At 42.7% G+C, this 19,048-nt stretch overlaps 1 protein-coding gene across 1 annotated transcript in view; it reads left to right on the forward strand.

The window, feature by feature from the left end:
- The first annotated feature begins 169 nt into the window (after window positions 1-169).
- The window catches only part of fkbp9 (FKBP prolyl isomerase 9), a 28,076-nt gene continuing 9,197 nt past the window's right edge, over window positions 170-19,048 (forward strand). Inside the window, exons 1-8 of the mRNA XM_020535459.2 lie at window positions 170-776; window positions 2,538-2,683; window positions 3,505-3,694; window positions 3,835-3,980; window positions 6,574-6,763; window positions 7,438-7,583; window positions 8,126-8,315; window positions 18,575-18,720. Coding sequence (XP_020391048.1) covers window positions 571-776; window positions 2,538-2,683; window positions 3,505-3,694; window positions 3,835-3,980; window positions 6,574-6,763; window positions 7,438-7,583; window positions 8,126-8,315; window positions 18,575-18,720 — 1,360 coding nt within the window. The 5' untranslated portion in view covers window positions 170-570. The remainder of the gene's footprint in view (window positions 777-2,537; window positions 2,684-3,504; window positions 3,695-3,834; window positions 3,981-6,573; window positions 6,764-7,437; window positions 7,584-8,125; window positions 8,316-18,574; window positions 18,721-19,048) is intronic.

Raw genomic sequence — 19,048 nt, forward strand, 5'->3', positions numbered from 1 at the left:
ATCGAAAGGCCGCTATCCGGTAGGCCCCACCTCCGCCACGACACACGCGCGCACACACACGGCATCGCCCCTAAAGCCGGCCCCGCCCCCGGCTCGGTTCGGGCCCCACCCCCTCGCTTTCAAATTGTAACGCCTCAGGCTCGAGCCCCACCACTCCCCGTAACAACAGTCTCCCGTGAAAAGCCCCACCCCCCCAATACTAATCCCGCCCCTAGTCGCGGTTTGGGGCAGCTGTGTAGTAGCTTGACTCCTTAAAAGTTGGGCCCTCCTTCGGTCTGGCTGACCCCGTTCCCCTTGCTGCTTGTCCTCAGCCCCTGCCAGCCAGGGCCAGCCTCAGTCCAGCTCCATCCCCTTCAAACCAGGACCGGCCTTGCGTCCCACCCCATTCCCATTAAACCAGGGCCGGCCTCACGTCCCTTCCCCACGCAGAGCTAGGCCCGCCCCCCAGGATAGACGGCGGACCCTTCCTCTCTTTCCCGTCCCCACCCCTATCCCACGTCTCCACTTGGCAGCTGCAGTCAGTTTTCGGGGATTGTTGAGGGCGTGCTGGGTCTGACCGAACTGGGCGCGATGATCCTTGCGTTTCGGTGGCTGATTGTCCCCGCTCTGCTGCTGGTTCGGGCGCAGGGGAGCCCACCACCTTCAGTGCCACTGGATGATGTGGCGGTGGAGAGCAAGTTCCGACCGAAGGAGTGCGTCCGGGCGGCTGAGCCCGGAGATTTCGTCCGATATCATTACCTCGGGACTTTCCCCGGGGGAGGCCAGTTCGACTCCAGGTACTGAATCGGAGAAGGTCCGGGAACTCATGAATCTGGATTTGGGCAATGCCTAGTCAATACAGATTGGAGTGCCCGGAGTCAGTCCGGAGATCCGATGTGGTTTGTTAAAATGTATTTGATTTGCAGCGACTGAAGTCGGAGGAGCCACATATCAACTTCCACGCATTAGCGGGTAGAAGGCAAATCCCTTTTCAGACTGAATTGGAGGGGTTTCGTTAATGTCTGCTTAATGGCATTTAAATTGATTCATCTTTATCTTCTCTTTATAGTATATATCATCCAGAGTCGGGGCAAAGCCAACGGGGTCAATTGGAACCCCGTTATTGTACCGTTAGTCATCAGTAAAATGATGGACGGTGTTGTCCATAGTAGTGTCAGGTGGCACTGTCAGTAATTAACCTGCTCACCGATCCTCAGTTTGGGTTCCGTCAGGGCCACCTTACAGCTGAACTCGAGCTGACGTGAGAAAACTACACTTGAACAAGTGTGGGTTCAGAAGCCCAGCAAAACTTGGAATACTTGAAGATCAGATGGAAAAACCGTCTTATACCTTTCGGGTAGATATTTTTAATCAACCTGTTCAGACATGTTATGATACATCTCTGGAGCAGGTGGGACTTGTTTCTTTGGATGGTGTCCTGGACCCAACCATATTTAGTTGATTTATCAATTACCCGCTTTCTAACATAAGGTCAGAAGTGAGGATGAGCATTGGCAATTGTGTGAAGACCAGTACCATTCACAAGTCCTCAGATACTGAAGCAGTGTCCTTATGTAGCAGGACCTTAAAAACTTAGGGTAGGTCTGATAACTGGGATGTAACATTTGCAAATGTACAGGTAATGATTATCTCTGAAAAGAGAGCATCGATTCATCTTCGTTTAAATTTTAGTGGCAATATCATCACTGAATCCCTCACTATCAGCATCCAAAAAGTCACCATTGAACAGAAACTGAAGTGGAGTAGCCCTATAGTTACTGTGGCCGCAACAGCAATTTAAGAGATGTGAACCCTGCATTCTGTAACTCATCTTCTGACCCTCTAAAAGCCTGTCCACTATCTCCAATCAGGTATGTGATGGCATAGACCCACCACCCAGCTTACCTAGATACATGCAGCTTTAGTAAAACTCAAGAAGTTCAACACCATCCAGGACAAAGCAACCTGCTTGAGTGGTACCCTATCACTACCTCAAGCATTCACTCACTCTGCCGCCAGCAGCAGCAGTGTGTGCTAATTACAAGGTCCATTACAACAACTTGCTTCTATAGTAGCATCTTTCAGACCTGTGATCCCGTCACCTAGAAGGGTAGGAGATACATAAGAACAACACCACCACCTGCAAGTTCTCATGCAATCAAGAGACGATCCTGACTTTGATCTACATTGCCATTTCTTCAGTCTCTGGGTCAAAGTCCTGGGACTCTCCCCTTAGTAGCATAATGGGTGCACCTTCATTGCAATAACTGGCCCAGTAGTTCAAGATGATGGCTGAACAGCACCTTTGTGGGACAGGTGGCAATAAATTCTGGGCCAGTCTGTGACACCTGCACTCTGAGAATGAATTTTAAAATGTTTATGGTTTTTAAATCCATGTATTTATATAATGTAGGAAAGATCATTGCTTTTTAGTCTCAATGAATCCTTAGAATGATGTTTCAATTCTGAGTTGTGTTTGGGGTTATGTAATATTTGAAGTCTATTATTCATGATGTGAGAGTTTGCAGTGTCTCAATGATCCTGTCTCCCTCTTTCAGTTATGATCGTGGTTCCACTTACGATGTGTTTGTGGGTAAAGGACGACTGATTGCTGGCATGGATAAAGCTCTGATTGGGATGTGTGTGAATGAAAGACGCTTCATAAAAGTGCCACCTCACCTGGCCTATGGCGATGAAGGGATGTGTAAGTAAGATTCTAGTTAATGCCATCTTTGTCTTTAATTACAATTTTGATTTCAACTTTGTTTTGGATTTTCAATAAATACAGCTTCCTTGGGAGGCTGGTCTACCTTAAGGAGAGGCTGAATAGGCTAGGACTTATTTTCCCTTGAACATAAGTCTGTGACCTTTATAGAGGTTTAAAAGTCATGTGGGGCATAAATAAGGTGTAAAACCAAGGGTAGGAAAGTCCAAAACTAGATGACGTAGGCTTAAGGTTTAGAGGGGAAAGATTTGTAAAGGACCTGAGGGACAACCTTTTCACACACAGGGTGGTGCATGGAAGGAGTTGCCAGAAAGAAGTAGACACGGGTACAATTACAACATTTCACAGGCATTTCAACAAGTACATGAATAGGAAAGGTTTAGAGGAATACGGGCCATACACAGGCAAATGGGTCTAGTTCAGTTTAGGATACCTGGTCAGCATGGATGAGTTGGACTGAAGGGTCTGTTTCTGTACTGTATGACTGTATGGCTCTGCAAGATCCAGATTTTCACCTCCCTCTTGATTTTGTCCTTGGCTGTAATTTTAACTTTTTACTCCTTTGTCTGGACTTAATCACCAGAAGAGAGAGCTTTTCAAATGAAATGTTTCTAACACTTTAAAAACCTATACTCAAGGGAATACAAGCACAATGTTCTTGTAATATAGCTGTTTATACCCTGGTACCATTCTGGTGAATCTGCATTGTACTAGCTTGAGGGTAAAGTATCCATTCTGAGGTACAATATCCAGCAATGAATGCACTAATCTACATGACTTCTGTAATTTTTAATGCACAGCTGATAAAATCCCACCTGATGCCACCTTGTTCTTCGATGTGTTGATGCTCGATATCTGGAACCCTGAAGATAAAGTGAAAATTGAAGTTCACTATAAACCTGAGAATTGCAGTCGTATAGTACAAGTGTCTGATTTTGTCCGTTATCATTATAATGGCACTCTTCTGGATGGTACGTTTTTTGACTCCAGGTATTGAAACTTAATTTCTTTGCATATGCTCATTACATGTTGTTATTTGATTATTAATCATTTTGGTGTTGACTTGCTGAAGCTGTTGACTGCATAGTTTTGTCTCCTGTTATCCTCTACTATCTGTCTTGACCTTCCAGCCACACTCGGCAGCAAACCTATGACACCTACGTTGGAATTGGATGGTTGATTCCAGGCATGGATGAGGGGCTGCTGGGTATGTGCATGGGGGAGAAGAGGACAATCACTATTCCACCTTTCCTGGGATATGGAATCAGAGGGGATGGTAAGACAGCCAGCAGCATCATTGCCTCTTTATCTGACTGCATGAAATGTGTATATCAAGCAGCATATAATCTGTCTGAATCCCCATTGATATTTCAGCTTATGAGCTGATCACTAATCAAGGTGAATTATATGTTTTTGATGTAAATGGTAAGATAGATACAGTGGAACAAGTGGATAAAGACATTCACAAAATAGGCTAATCAGCATGTTAAGGGCTGATGGAGTTGAAAACAAGATATTAAAATTGACAGAGGATTGGCTAAAGGACAGGTTGGATAGAGTGAGCATAAATGGGGTCTTTTTAAGTTATAGGCAGAAGATAGTGGAGTACTGTAAAGGTCACTGCTGGGTCTTCAGCTGTTTATGAATGTAGTAGGCTATTTGGCACTCTAGGCTTGCTGTGTCATTTATTATGACCCACGGATGATTTGAGATAGTAAGAAATGCAGATGCTGGAATCAGAGATAACAGTGTGGAGCTGGAGGAACACAGCAGACCAGGCAGCATCAGAGGAGCAGGAAAGTTGACGTTTCGGGTCAGGACCCTTCTTCAGAATTTTTTGCTGGCCTGTTGTGTTCCTCCAGCTCCACACTGTTATCCATGGATGATTTGAACTTTTTTTTTGTCAAGATTGTATCTTTTTATGTTTTCATATCTTTGATTTTGGACTGAATGGATAAATAACTGTTTAAAAGCAAAGGATTGTTGGAGAATTTCTGCAGATTTTTTGAAGTAAGTTACCTGATGTGTGTCAAGGGCTGTTTATACAGCTGCTGCTTCGAGCATTGGGGAAAGTCTAGTTACAGATGAGCTGGAGCCAAGGGCAGTGTATGAATGGCATTTGGCTGGCAACAAGTCGTTGATTGGTCTGTGAAATGGTGACCAGTTATCGATGACAAGTGCATCCTGCCTGCTGCCCTTTTGGAATAATGAGGAGTATAGATGAGGTGAATAGCCAAGGTCTTTTCCCCACTGGGGAGTCTGTAGCTTAAAGGGCAGAGGTTTAAGGTGAGAGGGGAAAGATTTAAGAGAGACCTGAGGGACACACTCTTCAGAGGTTGGTGTGTGTATGGAATGAGCTGCTAGAGGAAGTGGTAGTAGTTGGTACAATTACAACATATAAAAGACATTTGGACATGTACATGAATAGGAAAGGTTTAGAAGGATATGGCCCAAATGCAGGCAAACGGGATTAGTTCAGTTTAGGATTCCTGGTTGGCATGGACGAGTTGGATGGAAAGATCTCTGTTTGACAGCACTCCCAGGACCTACCATTCCCTGTGTAGGTCCTGCCCTGTTTTGTCCTACCAAAATGCAATACCTCGCATTTATCTGAATTATATGCCACCTGCCATTTCTCAGCCCACTGGCCCAGTTGATCATGATCTCATTGAGTTCTTTGATAACCTTCTTCACTGTCCATTGTACCACCAATTTTGGTATCATCCGCAAGCTTACTAACCATCCCTCCTATATTCTCATCCAAATCGTTGATATAAATGGTGAACCACCGTGGATGCTGCATCAATCCTCGAGGCTCACCACTGGTCACAGGTCTCCAGTCTGAATAACAACCCTCTACCACTAACCTCTGTCTCCTACCGTCAAGCCAATTTTATATTCAATTAGCTAGATCTCCCTAGATCCCATGTGTTATAACCTTACTAACCAGTCTGCCATGTGGAACCTGTCAAAGGCCTTGCTAAAGTCCATGTAGACAATGTCTACCACTCTGCCTTCATTGATTTTCTTTGTCACCTCTTTAAAAAAACTCAAATTTGTGAGATGCGATTTTCCACGCACAAAGCCATGCTGACTATCCCTAATTAGTCCTTGTCTTTCAAACGCATGTTGAACCTGCCTGTTGGAATCGTCTCCAACAACTTACCCATCACTGACATTAGGCCAACCAATCTGTAGTTCTCTCGCTTTTCCTTGCAGCATTTCTTAATTTAATGGCACAACATTAGCCACCCTTCCAGTCTTCTGGCACCGCACCGGTGGCTGTCAATGATCCAAATATCTCCGCTAGGGGCCCTGCAGTTTTTTCTCTAGCTTCCTACAATGTCCCGGGATGCACATTATACTCTGCCTAAAAATGCTGTGCTTTCACTGCCCTTTCTAAAAGTTTATGATCCTCTAAAATCTACATTAATGACTTAAATGAAAATACATAGCGTTATGTATTTGTGTTTGCTGATGATACAAAGGAAGATGGGAAGGTAAGCTGTGCAGAGGCTACAAAGAGGCCACAGAGCGAAAGAGAGAGACTGGCTAAGTGAGTGGGCAAAAGATGGTAGATTGATTATAATGTATGGAAATGTGAAGCTATTCAACTTTGCTAAAAGGATAGAAAATCATAATCCACATTTTACAAACTACTTGAAGAAAAGTGTTTTATATTTAGGTATCGTTGCAGTAACTGAATATTTTTTGCCCATTTCTAATTGCCATTGAAAACATTGTGGTAAAACGCTGCCTCAAATGGCTGCCATCCACCTTGCACTTGATTTTTTCTGTAGTGGTTTGGTAGGATTGGCTTTCTAAATGTTGTCCATGGCTAACTTGTGATTTCTGCTTTAATATTGCAGGAAAGGATATTCCCTCACAAGCTACTCTAGTCTTTCAGGTGACTTTGGTTGATTTTCACAATCCTAAAGACAGTGTTGCCATTGAACAGGAGTTTGTTCCAGATCCTTGTCTCAGGAAAACAAAAAAAGGAGATTTTGTGCGATATCATTACAATGGCACACTTATGGATGGCACTTTGTTTGATTCAAGGTACCTTTGCATTTGGCTTGTTACCAGGTTCCAGTTAGTTTTATTCTAGTGGCGCTTTGCAAGAGGTTTAAAAAAAATCAATTTCTTAAGGTCTTTCATCAACAGATAATCTTTCTAAAAGAAACTTGAGTCTTGATGTGATCTTTCTTTAGTGTTTGAGTTTCAAAATATTAAAGACTCAAAACTGAGAGTTCTTTACGCAAAGTAGTCTCATTTCTTGAGGAGTCTTTTCTCATGTCTAAATTGACATCCCCAAAATCGTGAGTACTTCTGTGAAAATTAAATGAAAATAGCTACATGTCCTAAGATGCCTGAGATGCTCATAGCTCAAAGTTCTTCAGTTAAAGCTTCTCAAACCTGCTGTATTGTTGCATACCATTAAAAGGCTATTGTGGTATTTCATTTCTAAAACAATTTATACCGCCAGTCCATGAGATGTTGAATCTTTCATGTCTCTTCTAAACAACGGCTATGAGGAGTGAAATTCCTCAAGAAAAGCTTTTTGATACATCTGTGATGTGTCACGGATGCTGTTAACCCCTCTGGATTTTGTGAGCATGTGTTAGGGAGAGAGACAGTACAGACTGGGCCAGTCAAGTCTGCTGTTATCTTTTTTAGTTCTTCGTTGAAGTCTGAAATGAGGAAATGACAGTATCTGATTCTTCTTTTTTCAGCTATTCCCGTAATCACACTTACAATACATACATAGGGAAGGGCTACATTATTGCAGGGATGGAAGAAGGATTACTGGATGTGTGTGTTGGAGAGAAAAGAACAATTATAATTCCACCTCACTTGGGATATGGTGAAGAAGGAATAAGTAAGTTGTATGTAATTGTATTATTTCCTCCAACTTTCTGATTTTAGAAAAAGGATCTAAAATAAATAAATCTAAATAAAGTCCAGCAGTATTTTAAAACTGCAGTGTAACATATGTATGCACTTCTGATTTTCTTGTTTAAAGTACGTTTTATGTTACCAAAAATTGATTCGTTTGAAATTTAAATAAAACTTTAAAAATAAGTTTTCTTGTGGATCCTAGAATTGATTTCATATCTGTATTGAACCATTTTAGCTAAAGTGAAAAATCAATGGCATTTGTACATTATTCAATCATTGTTATTCAGTTTGAATAATCCATAAACTTGTTCCTAACAATAGAATTACTTAAGTATTTTGAGCCCTGGCCTCCTATCTCTTGGACTTCTTCCTCCAGTCTCACCACTTTGAATCTGTAACACTTTTAAAGAATGATTTGACTCATGAACTTAATTGCTTGTCACCCAGAATTTTGTGCTGAGAGGATTTTCTTCTGGGTGTTAACCAGCATTCCCCTGTCCTTCCTTCTCATAACTGAAATAGGTGGATCTATCCCTGGCTCTGCTGTTCTCATTTTTCATATCCATATGATTGATGTCCACAACCCAGCCGATACAATTGAGATCCAGACCTACCACAAACCCAGCAACTGCACCGTCCTGAGCAAGAAAGGAGACTACATCAAATATCACTACAATGCAACACTGATGGATGGAACAAAATTAGATTCTACGTAAGTATTGCTGTTTGATTTGATTTATTGTTGTCACATATACCTAAGTTCAGTGAAAAGTTTTGTTTTGCGAGCTGTACAAGCAGTTCATGACAAGCGAGGACATACAGATCGTAGGGAGCTGAGAAAGAGCGAGGCATACAAGGTCACCCCTGCGCAAGAAGTGCACAAAAGCAAGGTCAACATTAGATTTGAAATCAGAGAGGTCCATTCAGCAGTCTAATCACATCAGGGAAGAAGCTGTTCTTGAAACTGTTGGTGCGCATGTTCAAGCTTCTGTATCTTCAGCCTGATGGAAGAGGTTTAAAAGAATAAATTACAGGGGTGGGAGAGGTCTTTGATGTTGGCTGCCTTTCCTTAGCAACAAGAAGTGCAAACGGAGTCCATGGATGGGAGTTTGGCTTCCTTGATGGTCTGGGCTGTGCACACAACTTTCTGCAGTTTCTCAGAGTCCTGGGCAGAGCAGTTGCCATACTAAGCTGTTATGCACCCAGTTGGTGAGTTTTCCTACAGACATGTCAAATTTTCTAAGCCCCCTGAGGAAGAAGAGGCATTGTTTTACCTACTTGACTGTCGCATCTACGTCGGGGGGTCCAAGACAGATTGTTGGTTATTGTCACTCCTAGGAACTTGATGCTCTCGACTCTCACACCCTATCTACATCAATGGAGCTGAGGTGGAATGTCCTCCTCCTTTCTTCCTGAGGCCAATGATCAGTTCTTTTCTTTTGTTTTGCTGACATTGAGAGAGAGATTGTTATCATTGCACCAAGACACCAAGCACTCTATCTCCTTCCTGTATTCTGACTCATCATTCTTTGATATCCGGCCTACAACGGTGGTGTTGTCAGCAAAATTGTAGGTGGCATTATATGAAATTTGGCTACACAGTCGTGAATGTACAGTAGGGGCTGAGTATGAATCCTTGCAAGGCGCCAGTGTTGAGGATTATCGTGGAAGAGGTGCTGGTGTCTATCTTCACTGGTTGTGGTCTGTGGGTCAAGAAGCTGGTGATCCAGTTTGCAGCATTATTATGGAGGTAGAGTGCCTTATTTGTGACTTATTCTGATTGAGCAACCAGTTTTTTCCCAGTGGGGAGCTAACATGCAGAGTCACTTGACACTTTAGGACTAAAGATATTTCTCCTATAATGTGATAGTTGCATTCTTGTGTGACCTTGCGGCTATAGAAAATTGTGTTATAGGGAAATTGCTATACCTATAGCAGAACGTTCGCGTTATCCAAACAACGTCCACGATTCATCAGTTGTGTACAACCAATTCATGTTAACGAAACACACGTTATAGCAGAAATACCTGTTTTGTGAATTAGACCCAACATCTTGGGTTTGCAGAGAGGGGAAATTCCAGGAAGAGAGTTTGGTCGAAGAAAAAAAACTTGCATTTATAAAGTGCTATCCCTGACCTTAGGATCTCTCTCCTGTGCTTTGCAGATAATGAACTTTTTGAAATGTAGTTAAGTTGTAATGCAGGGAACATCACAGACAATGAGAGAATTTCTTGCATCACCATCAGTGACTATAATTCCAAAGTACTTAATTCCCTCTGACTTAGTGTTATGGGACATCTTAAGGTTGTGTAAGGTTCTATAAAAATGCAAATCTTCCTTTTAGATAACATATGCTTAACTTATTTAATGTTCATTAAGGGATAAATGTAGGGTAGGACACAAGGTGAGATTTTATTCAAAAGTCAATACATCTGATACTGTAGCACTCCCTCAGTAATGCACTAAAGTATCAGCCTAGATTTTTGCGCTCAAATTTTCGGAAAGGGACTTGAATGCATTACCTTTTGACACATAGATGAAAGTGCTACACATTATATAGAGCTGAGTTTTTTCTAAATTCATTTGTGAGATTTTAAAAAATTCATTCATGGGAAATGGGCTTCAAGGGCTGGGTCAGCATTTATTGCACGTCCCTAGTTGTACTTAAGAAGATGGTGGTTGCAGTCCATTTGGCGTAGGTACACGCACAATGCTGTTGAAAGAATGTCAGTATATTTCCAAGTTGAAGTTGTGAGTGGGCTTGGCAGGGAACTTGCAGGTAGTGATGTTCTCATGTATCTGTTCCTTTCTCCACCCTCGTGCATGCTCAGTTGTGACTTCCCGTAACCTTTTGTGTCCTGCCCGTCATCTCGACCCAGCAGAATCATGATTTGGTGTACTGGACTTCTTTTCCCCAGTTTAAAAATGACTAGGTTCCAGCATCGGCAGCATCAGAGGAGCAGGAAAGTTGATGTTTTGGTTCGGGACCCTTCTTCAGAAATGGGGAAGGGGTAAGGAAATTGGGCAATAAAAAGAAAAAGGAGGGGTGGTGCTGGAGAAGGTAGGTACTTTTCCACTCCGTTGAAGGTAAAATATCCCCCTGACTACTGGAGAAGGTAGGTGGGATAGAGATAGGTGAATGCAGGTAGGGAGTGGTGGGGATTGGTCAGTGGGATGGGTGGGGTGGATAGGTGGGAGAGGAGATGGACCGGCCGTGTCAGGTCAAAGAGCTGGGGATGAGGGGGTGAGGTTGGATATGGGATGAGGCCAGGGTTGGGGAGATTTTAAAACTGGTAAATTCTATGTTTAGGCCATTGGGCTGTGGGCTCCCGAAGCAGAATATGAGGTGCTGTTCCTCCAGTTTGCATGTGGTGTCATTGTGGCACTGGAAGAGGCGCAGGATGGACATATCACCCAGGGAGTGGGAGTTAGTGATTGGCCACTAGAAGATGTTGTCGTTTGTCGCGTACAGAGTGCAGATGCTCTACGAAACAGACTCCGAGTCTACGCATGGTCTCGCCGAAGTAGAGGAGGCCACATCGGAAGCAATGGATACAGTAGACTAAGTTAGCGGATGTACAGATGAACCTCTGTCCGATACGAAAGGTTTGCTTTGCCCTCAAACCCCCTCCCCCAACAAAAATAAAGACAGAATCCCCCTGATCCTCCCACGTCACCCCACCAACCTCCACATCCAGCGTACCATTCTCTGCCAATTCCACCACCTACAATCCGACCCCACGACCAAATAGATATTTTCCTCCCCACCCCCATCTGCCTTACATAGGGACCACTTACTCCGCGACTACCTCGTCCACTGCACACTCCCCACTAACCCCACCACTCCCGGCACCTTTCCCTGCAACCGCACAAAGTGCTACGCTTGCCCCTACACCTCCCCCTCTCCTCCATTCAAGGCCTAAAGCAAACCTTTCACATCAGACGGCGGATGTGCAGGTGAACCCCTAACTTAGTCTACTGTGTCCATTGCTCCCGATGTGGCTTCCACTACATTGGTGAGACCAAGCGTAGACTCGGAGTCCGTTTTGTAAAGCATTCACGCTCTGTACATGACAAACAACAACATATTCTAGTCGCCAACAATTTTAACACCCCTCTCCCATTGCCTGGGTGACATGTCCATCCTGTGCCTCCTCCTGTGCCACAATGACGACACATGCAAACTGGAGGAGCAACACCTCCTATTCTGCCTCGGGAGCCTACAGCCCGATGGCCTAAACATAGAATTCACCAGTTTTAAAATCTCCCCAATCCTGGCCTCATCCCATGTCCAACCCTCCCTCTCATTCCCGGCTTCTTGACCTGACATGACCTGGCCATCTTCTCCCACCTATCCGCCCCTCCTATCCCCACCACTCCCTACCTGCATTCACCTATCACCATCCCACCTACCTTCCCCAGATCCACCCCTCCTATCTCTCTCTATTTCCCAGCTCCCTTCCCCCTCTCCATTTCTGAAGAAGGGTCCCGACCCGAAACGTCAACTTTCCTGCTCCTCTGATGCTGCCAGGACTGCTGTGTTCCTCCAGCTCCACACTGTATTGTCTCTGACTCCAGCATCTGCAGTTCTTGCTAACTCTAGGTTTCAGCACTTTTTCTTCTGAATGTTTTTGGTGCCTGTGTATTTCATGGCTTTGTGAATATTTTTATTAATTAACAAGCCAGTAAGCTAGAGGAATGAATAAATGTTGGAGGTGATGCTCATCAATTAACCACATAAAACCCCTGTACCAGACTCTTGTAAATCTGGCTGCTCAATGTCTTGACCACCTGAAATGTATACTGTGGGGTCCTTTTTTTGTAAATGTTTACAATGTAGGTACAGGATGCTCTGTGATTAATTTGTATGTGCTGAGAAAATGCAGAGATTTGGTTGCCTGATTTGGCTGGGGTATGTTTCAGGCCTGGGGGCAGAGGAACGAGGTTCTAATTTGTATCCATTGTAACTTATAGCTTACACTCATGAGATCTAGTGTGGGGGATGGGGAGAGTCTGTTTTTCACAAAATCATAAACACATGTTATCGGAGAGTTCTGCAGTTCCAACAGAAATTCTAGCCTCTTCCACAACACGTCTTTAAAAATGGAAATCCCTGCAGCTACAAATATCTACAGCTCATAAGCTAAAGGTAAGGGAGATCCTTCTGTAAGGGAGGAGGGAAAAGACGGACTTTGGTCTTAAGCTCCCTTTTTGTTAACTTTTTTTTTCTTGTTTAATGCCAACTCTACATTCCCCAAGTGAGAATAAAGCCTACCTACAGCTTGGCAAGTCAGCTGTTACTCAGCTGTATATTTCTGTTCTCTTGTCAAAAGGTTGTGGGTTTAGAGACCTGAACACACAATCTAGGCTGGCACTTAGGCAGCTCACCACGAGGGCAATTAGGGATTTGCAACAAAATACTGTCCTTGCCAGTGTTTGGAGGTGCTGTATGATGCAAATCCCTTCTCCATTAGAACTCCTAGCTGTAAGCACCCTGCCAGATGACATTTGCAGCATGTATATCCAATGAGTTATCTGTTATGTGGAGATCAAGCCACAGAAACCTGTGTTCAGCATAGTATGGAATAATTTTTTTTCTTTTCCTTTTCACCTAGCATCAGTCAGCTAAAGCCTCAGGCTATGAAGGTTCACTCATTGCTGTTAAATGAGTCACATGAAAAATTGTGGTCTGATGGTGAAGATTTTTATAGGCATACATGCAAACTTCATTAGTTTAATTTATGGAAAATCTTTTAAATATCAATCCAGGTTTCTTTCCATTGCAGCTTGTGCAGTGTTGATTTTGACTTTATTCTGTTTGTCCTATCAGTATCATTTTAAAAATCATTTGGGTGAAGTGAAGTTAATGGGCAGTGAGTAAATGGATCAAGGCTTGCCAATGGAATTCACAGAATTTAGCCTTCATTTTAAATCTCTCATTCTAACCTCACTACATGTATTTATAGTACTTTTTATAATCATTGCAAAGCAAAGTGGAATGTAATCTGTGAGGAGGACTCCGAGGCTGCAAAGAGATACAGATAGTCCAATAACGCCAGAGAGGCTGGTATCCTGTCACCAAGTCACCCTTTATTTACATGTACCAAGTTCTGAACACTGATCTGACTCCCTCAGAGCCAGCTCTCAGAATGAGCAGAATCTCTGACACTCCTCCTGTTTATATCTGTCAGCCAGTGCTCCCTGATTGGGGTTGTTAACCTAGTCCAATCAGGGACTCCCATTCAGTCATGTCCACCTGACTGACCTCATTGCAATCTCTACAGATAGGTTTTCTGAATGGGCAGTAGGGTAGCACGTGGAGCATGCTGTGGGTAAGTGCAGTGTTATTGATTTTAAAAATTGTAAAACAAAATACTTTTAAAAAAGATGTGAAATGGGATATAAAAGTAAATTGCTATGGCTACTGGAAATTTGAAACAAACCCTTGCATTTGTGGCAAGAGAAACAGTAAACATTTCACGTCTGGACTTGAAATATTAACTCTGTTTTCTCTCACCACAAGTACTGCCAGACCTACTGAGTTTCTCTGGCATTCTTTGTTTTTGGTGAAAGGTAGTGTAGTGGTAGTGTCACTGGACTAATCCAGAGGCCCAAGTTAATGCTTTGGGGACGCAGCTTCAAATTTCACCACAGCAGCTGGTAGAATTTAATATTTAACTGTTGTAAAAACCTACCTGGTTCACTGACGTACTTTAAGGAAATCTGCCATCCTGACCTGGTCTAGCCTACATGCAACAAACAGCTCCACAAATGTTAATTCTAACTACACTGAAATGGCCTAGCAAGCCACTCTGTTCAAAGGCAGTTTCAAATGGTTAACAAATGGACTGGCCAGTGATATCCAAATCCCATGACAAAATATCAATTAAAAAGTGTACAGAGATACTCTGGTGTAATCATGCAGAGAACACAAAAGCATACATGCAATTACGAAAGCAATGGCTTATTACCGTTTTTTGCAAGGTGATTGAAATGAAAGAATAAAGAAGTTTGATGCAATTTTATGGTGTTTTGTGAACTTTGATTAATTTCAGGTCCCATGTTTATCGAAGGATATGCAAGCAATTAAACCAATACTGCAAAACTTCACCAGGTTGGTCCCTGGAATGAGAGGGTTCTCCTATGATGAAGGCTGAGGGAATTATGTTCATGGTCTCTAGAGTTTAGATTAACGAGAGGTGATCTCTTTGAAACATTTAAAATGATCAAGGAGTTTGAAAGTGTATTCCGCCAGGTTGGGGAATCTACAATAACTGGAAGAGTTTCACGATAAAGGGTTGATCATTTAGAACTGAGGTGAAGTGAAATTTCTTCACACAAAAGGTTGTGAATCTTTGGAATCCTTTACATCAGGCGCAGTGGATACATCATCATTCAATATATTTAAGGTTGAGATAGGTTTTAGGTGAATCAATGGATATTGGGAGAGAGCAAGAAAGTGGAGTTTGGAAGAACCAGAGGTGATATGATTGAAACTTATAGGGTAAATGCTGAGAGATGTCTCATGGGACAGTCTAGAACCAGAAGGCATAATCTCAGGAAAAAAGGGGCACCAGTTTAAAATTGAGAAGAGGAGCAATTTCTTTTCTGCAGGTTGAGAGTCTTAGCTCTCAATTGCAAGAGTTTCAATGGGGTCAGAGTCCTTGTTATGGCATTGTGGGGAAAGGACAAGAAAGTGGATATGAGGAATGCCAGATCAGCCATGATCCTAATTAATGGTGGAGTAGGCTTGAGGGGCTGAATGGCGTAATCCTGTTCCTATTCTTATAGTTTTCTGCAGCTGAAGCCCATGATCATTCATAATCATTTAGATATTGGAGCAGGCTTGACAAGCATTATGATTTTCTTCTGCTCTGATTTCTTGTGCTCTTAAATCACCCTGCAGCTCCTCCTTTATAATGAGCACAGCCTCAATTTGTGTTCTTTATCATATTTGTATTACTTCAATAAACAATAGTCCAATGAATCTGTGCTGTATCCCACAAATTACCTCACCGTGCTCTCTTTAATGCTGAGTCCAAGTACTTTAACTTTAACTATGTAGATTTAGCATTACATCTTTACTTCTATACATCTTGCTGCAAAAGGAACGTGAGAACAGCTGAGTATATGCAGTGAGGATGCTAGTCATGTGGACGATGAATACTATTTAGAACTGGCTGAGCTGAATGGCCTTTTCCATGTGTAATCCTTGATGCAGCTGTTGTTTCAAAGAGGATGTGCATTACTCAGATTCTCTGCTGATCCATTACATTTTTGAGACAAGTACACACTCGCTGTGACTGTGAGTCAGATTTTAGATAATGAGTGTAAAAAATCTCAGATGCAGGTTTCTGTTCCAACGACTTCTCCTTAGCTCTTAGCTCCATGTTTGTCTACCACCTACTGATGTTGAAAAGTGACAGTGGTGTTGAAGTCTAGCCATTTAAAAGACCAATGTTCTCAGATTCGAAAATGTGAGCTATCAAATACTTTAGTAGTGGGCTTCATCGAATCATGGAGATTTGCTCCATGAAAGGAGGCTATTTGGCCCGTGTCCATGCTGACTGATGTAGCCATCCAGCATAATTCTATCCTTACCATTATATGTTCTGGCATTTCAAGTGCATATTAAAGTATTTTTTAACTGTAATGAGAATTTCTGCAGCTACCACCATTTTCATGCATTGAGTTCCAAACTACCACCATCCTTTGGGTGAAAGAAGTCTCCTCAAAATCTGTGCTCTGGGGGTAGGGGGTAGGGTAATAGGATCCTCCTGAACACTTTGTCTAGATCCCTCATAATTTATACCAGTTAGGTCTCCCTTGCCCTCCTTCTGTTCCAAAGAAAACAAATCAAGCTCATCCAATCTTACCTCCAAATGCAATGAGACCAGTGATTAGAAACCCGCTTTGCTGATATTGGTTGATGGAATAGTATTGGCTGAACATCAAGAGATCACCCCAACTCTTCAAATCATTCCATGTCCCCTGGAGCAGGTAAATGGGCCTTTTGGTTTAGTGTAGTGCCTGGTCCACCCTGAAAGCAACCATGGTCAGCAACTGCGTTGAGATGCTTGACCTCTTGACCGGGAAACACTGAGACTAGTTCGACAAGAATGATCAATAGATTGAGGATCTCCTAGGCCACAAATGCAAGGCATTCCTTAACTGGCAGGGAAACTATTAAAACTATGCCTCAGCCAGAACCAAGACCACTCCACCTTCTGTCATCGAGCTGCAGAATGCAGTGTCTGTGGGTGCACATCCTCAGAGACTGAGCTACAAACCATCATCAGCACATTCACCAAAGCGTGTGGGAGAATTGTCCTTGGACTAAGCATCTGGTAAACAAAGGATCTCTACAAGTTCGCTCCTGCCACACGTCAGTAACGCACCCCCCACAATCATCAATATCAATGTTGAGCTCCTGGGGAACGTGGATCATTTTCCATAGCTCAGGAGCCTCCTCTTGATGTGAGCAGATATCGATGAAATCCAATGATGACTCCAGTGAGCCTTCAAACACCTGAGGAATAGAGTGTTTGATGTCCGAGACCTGACCTCAAACCCAGTACCAAGTTCATGATCTACAGAGCAGCCATAGTCCCACCCTCCTGTATGCATCAGAAACCATGTACATTAGGCACCTCCGATCCCTGAACAGTTATTGGCAGCATTGCTGTTGCAAAATCCTGAAAATCCACTGGCGGAATAGGTGTACCAATGTGAGTGTCCTTTCCCAGGTCGTCAACCCCAGCATTGAGGACCAGCTGAGATCAATAGACCACATTTTCCTTATGCTCAACACAAGACTCCTTAAACAAGTACTCTGCTGTGACCTCTGCAATGGTAAGCAATCATTAGCAGGGCAGAGGAAATGTTACGTGGGTCTCCTGGAAGCATCGCCAAACAAATGAACATCCATACTGACATGGGAATTGCTTGCCCTCGTACAAACTAAAGAAGAAACATTCAAGATGGCGCCAATGACTTGAACATCACTAAGTGGAGCATGTGAAGGCAAAGTGCAATAGAAAGAGCATACCCCCACTAAGCGAATCATCCTCCACGTCGAGTGTCTGCCAAAGAAAGAAGCAGTGTTCAATAGACAACCCTTTGATTGTGTAGAATGCCTCCACAACACTGCACTGAGGTGCCAGCCTAAATTGCATGCTGAAGTCTTTGAAGTGAAGCCTGAATGCATGACTGATTCAGATACAAGAGTTCTGCTGAGCCTAGGTTGGTAGACTGAACAGACCAAGGCAGATTTTGTGTTTAAAATTGGAATATTGGTTTTTGTCCTGGAATTTTTAACACATTGATTACTTGATCTTTGTATGGAGACCTTTTTTTTTTCCATTCTTGCACTCTTTTTCACCCCTGCCTTCATCCACTCAAATTAGACACCACTGATCAATGTCTGAAAGCAGATTGTTTATGTAGCTGAGGTGAGAAACATATGAGAAGGTTTTGGCAGTTAGCAATATAAGCTGCTGATTTTTTTTTTTAATTGTTTCACGGATGTTGGCTTTGCTGACAAAGCTAGCACTGTTGTTTATCGTTAATTGCCCTTTTAATTGAGTGGCTTGCTAGACCATTTTAGAAAGCAGCTAAGAGTCAATTACATAACTGTGGGTCTGGACTCTCGGGTAAGGATGGCAAATCTCATTCCCTAAAGTGAAATCAACTAAATTTTATTTTTTGTGACAATTGATGGTAGCTTCATGACACCAATACTGAGACTAGCTTTATATTCTGGATTTATTAACTCAACCCATGTCCCCTTTCTGGCCTCTGGCCTCTGGTTTACTTGTCCAGTAATATTACCAATGTGCCACCATGTCATGCTGACTAATTCAATTCAGCTTTGTCTGTGTTTTAATTTTTTTAGCTGCCATTAATCTTCACATATTAACCACTGACAGAATGTTGGAGTTACTGCTTATGCAAAGTTGCATTTTCTTTCAGACACAACTATGGAAAAACGTACAATGTTGTCCTGGGTTCTGGTCAAGTGGTCATAGGGATGGACATGGGTCTAACCAATATGTGTGTTGAAGAGAAACGAACTATCATTATCCCACCTCATCTGGGTTATGGAGAGAGCGGAATTGGTATGTAACAACCTCCTGCTATGGAGTTTAGAAACCTTAAGTATAAGAACGCAAGCCACCGATTTTGCTTGTTAATAGTTTGATAATTGGCTGGAACAGAAGTGACCTAGATGAAAACTGATTTTGTGACCTCTATAGTCAGTCCCACTGTTGACCAAGGTGTTGCCAGCATTGTTAGCAAACTCTGGAAAATTTGGATAACAACTCAAATGATCATTTTTAGGTTAATAAATCTGAATTATGATTTATATATTATAAGTCGTATGGATGTACATTATTATCATTTCTGTGTGACTACATCAAAATTGTGATCTTACGAACAAGTAGA

Source organism: Rhincodon typus, chromosome 4 (genome assembly GCF_021869965.1).
Source record: "Rhincodon typus isolate 14 chromosome 4, sRhiTyp1.1, whole genome shotgun sequence".
In the NCBI taxonomy this organism is placed as follows: Eukaryota; Metazoa; Chordata; class Chondrichthyes; order Orectolobiformes; family Rhincodontidae; genus Rhincodon; species Rhincodon typus.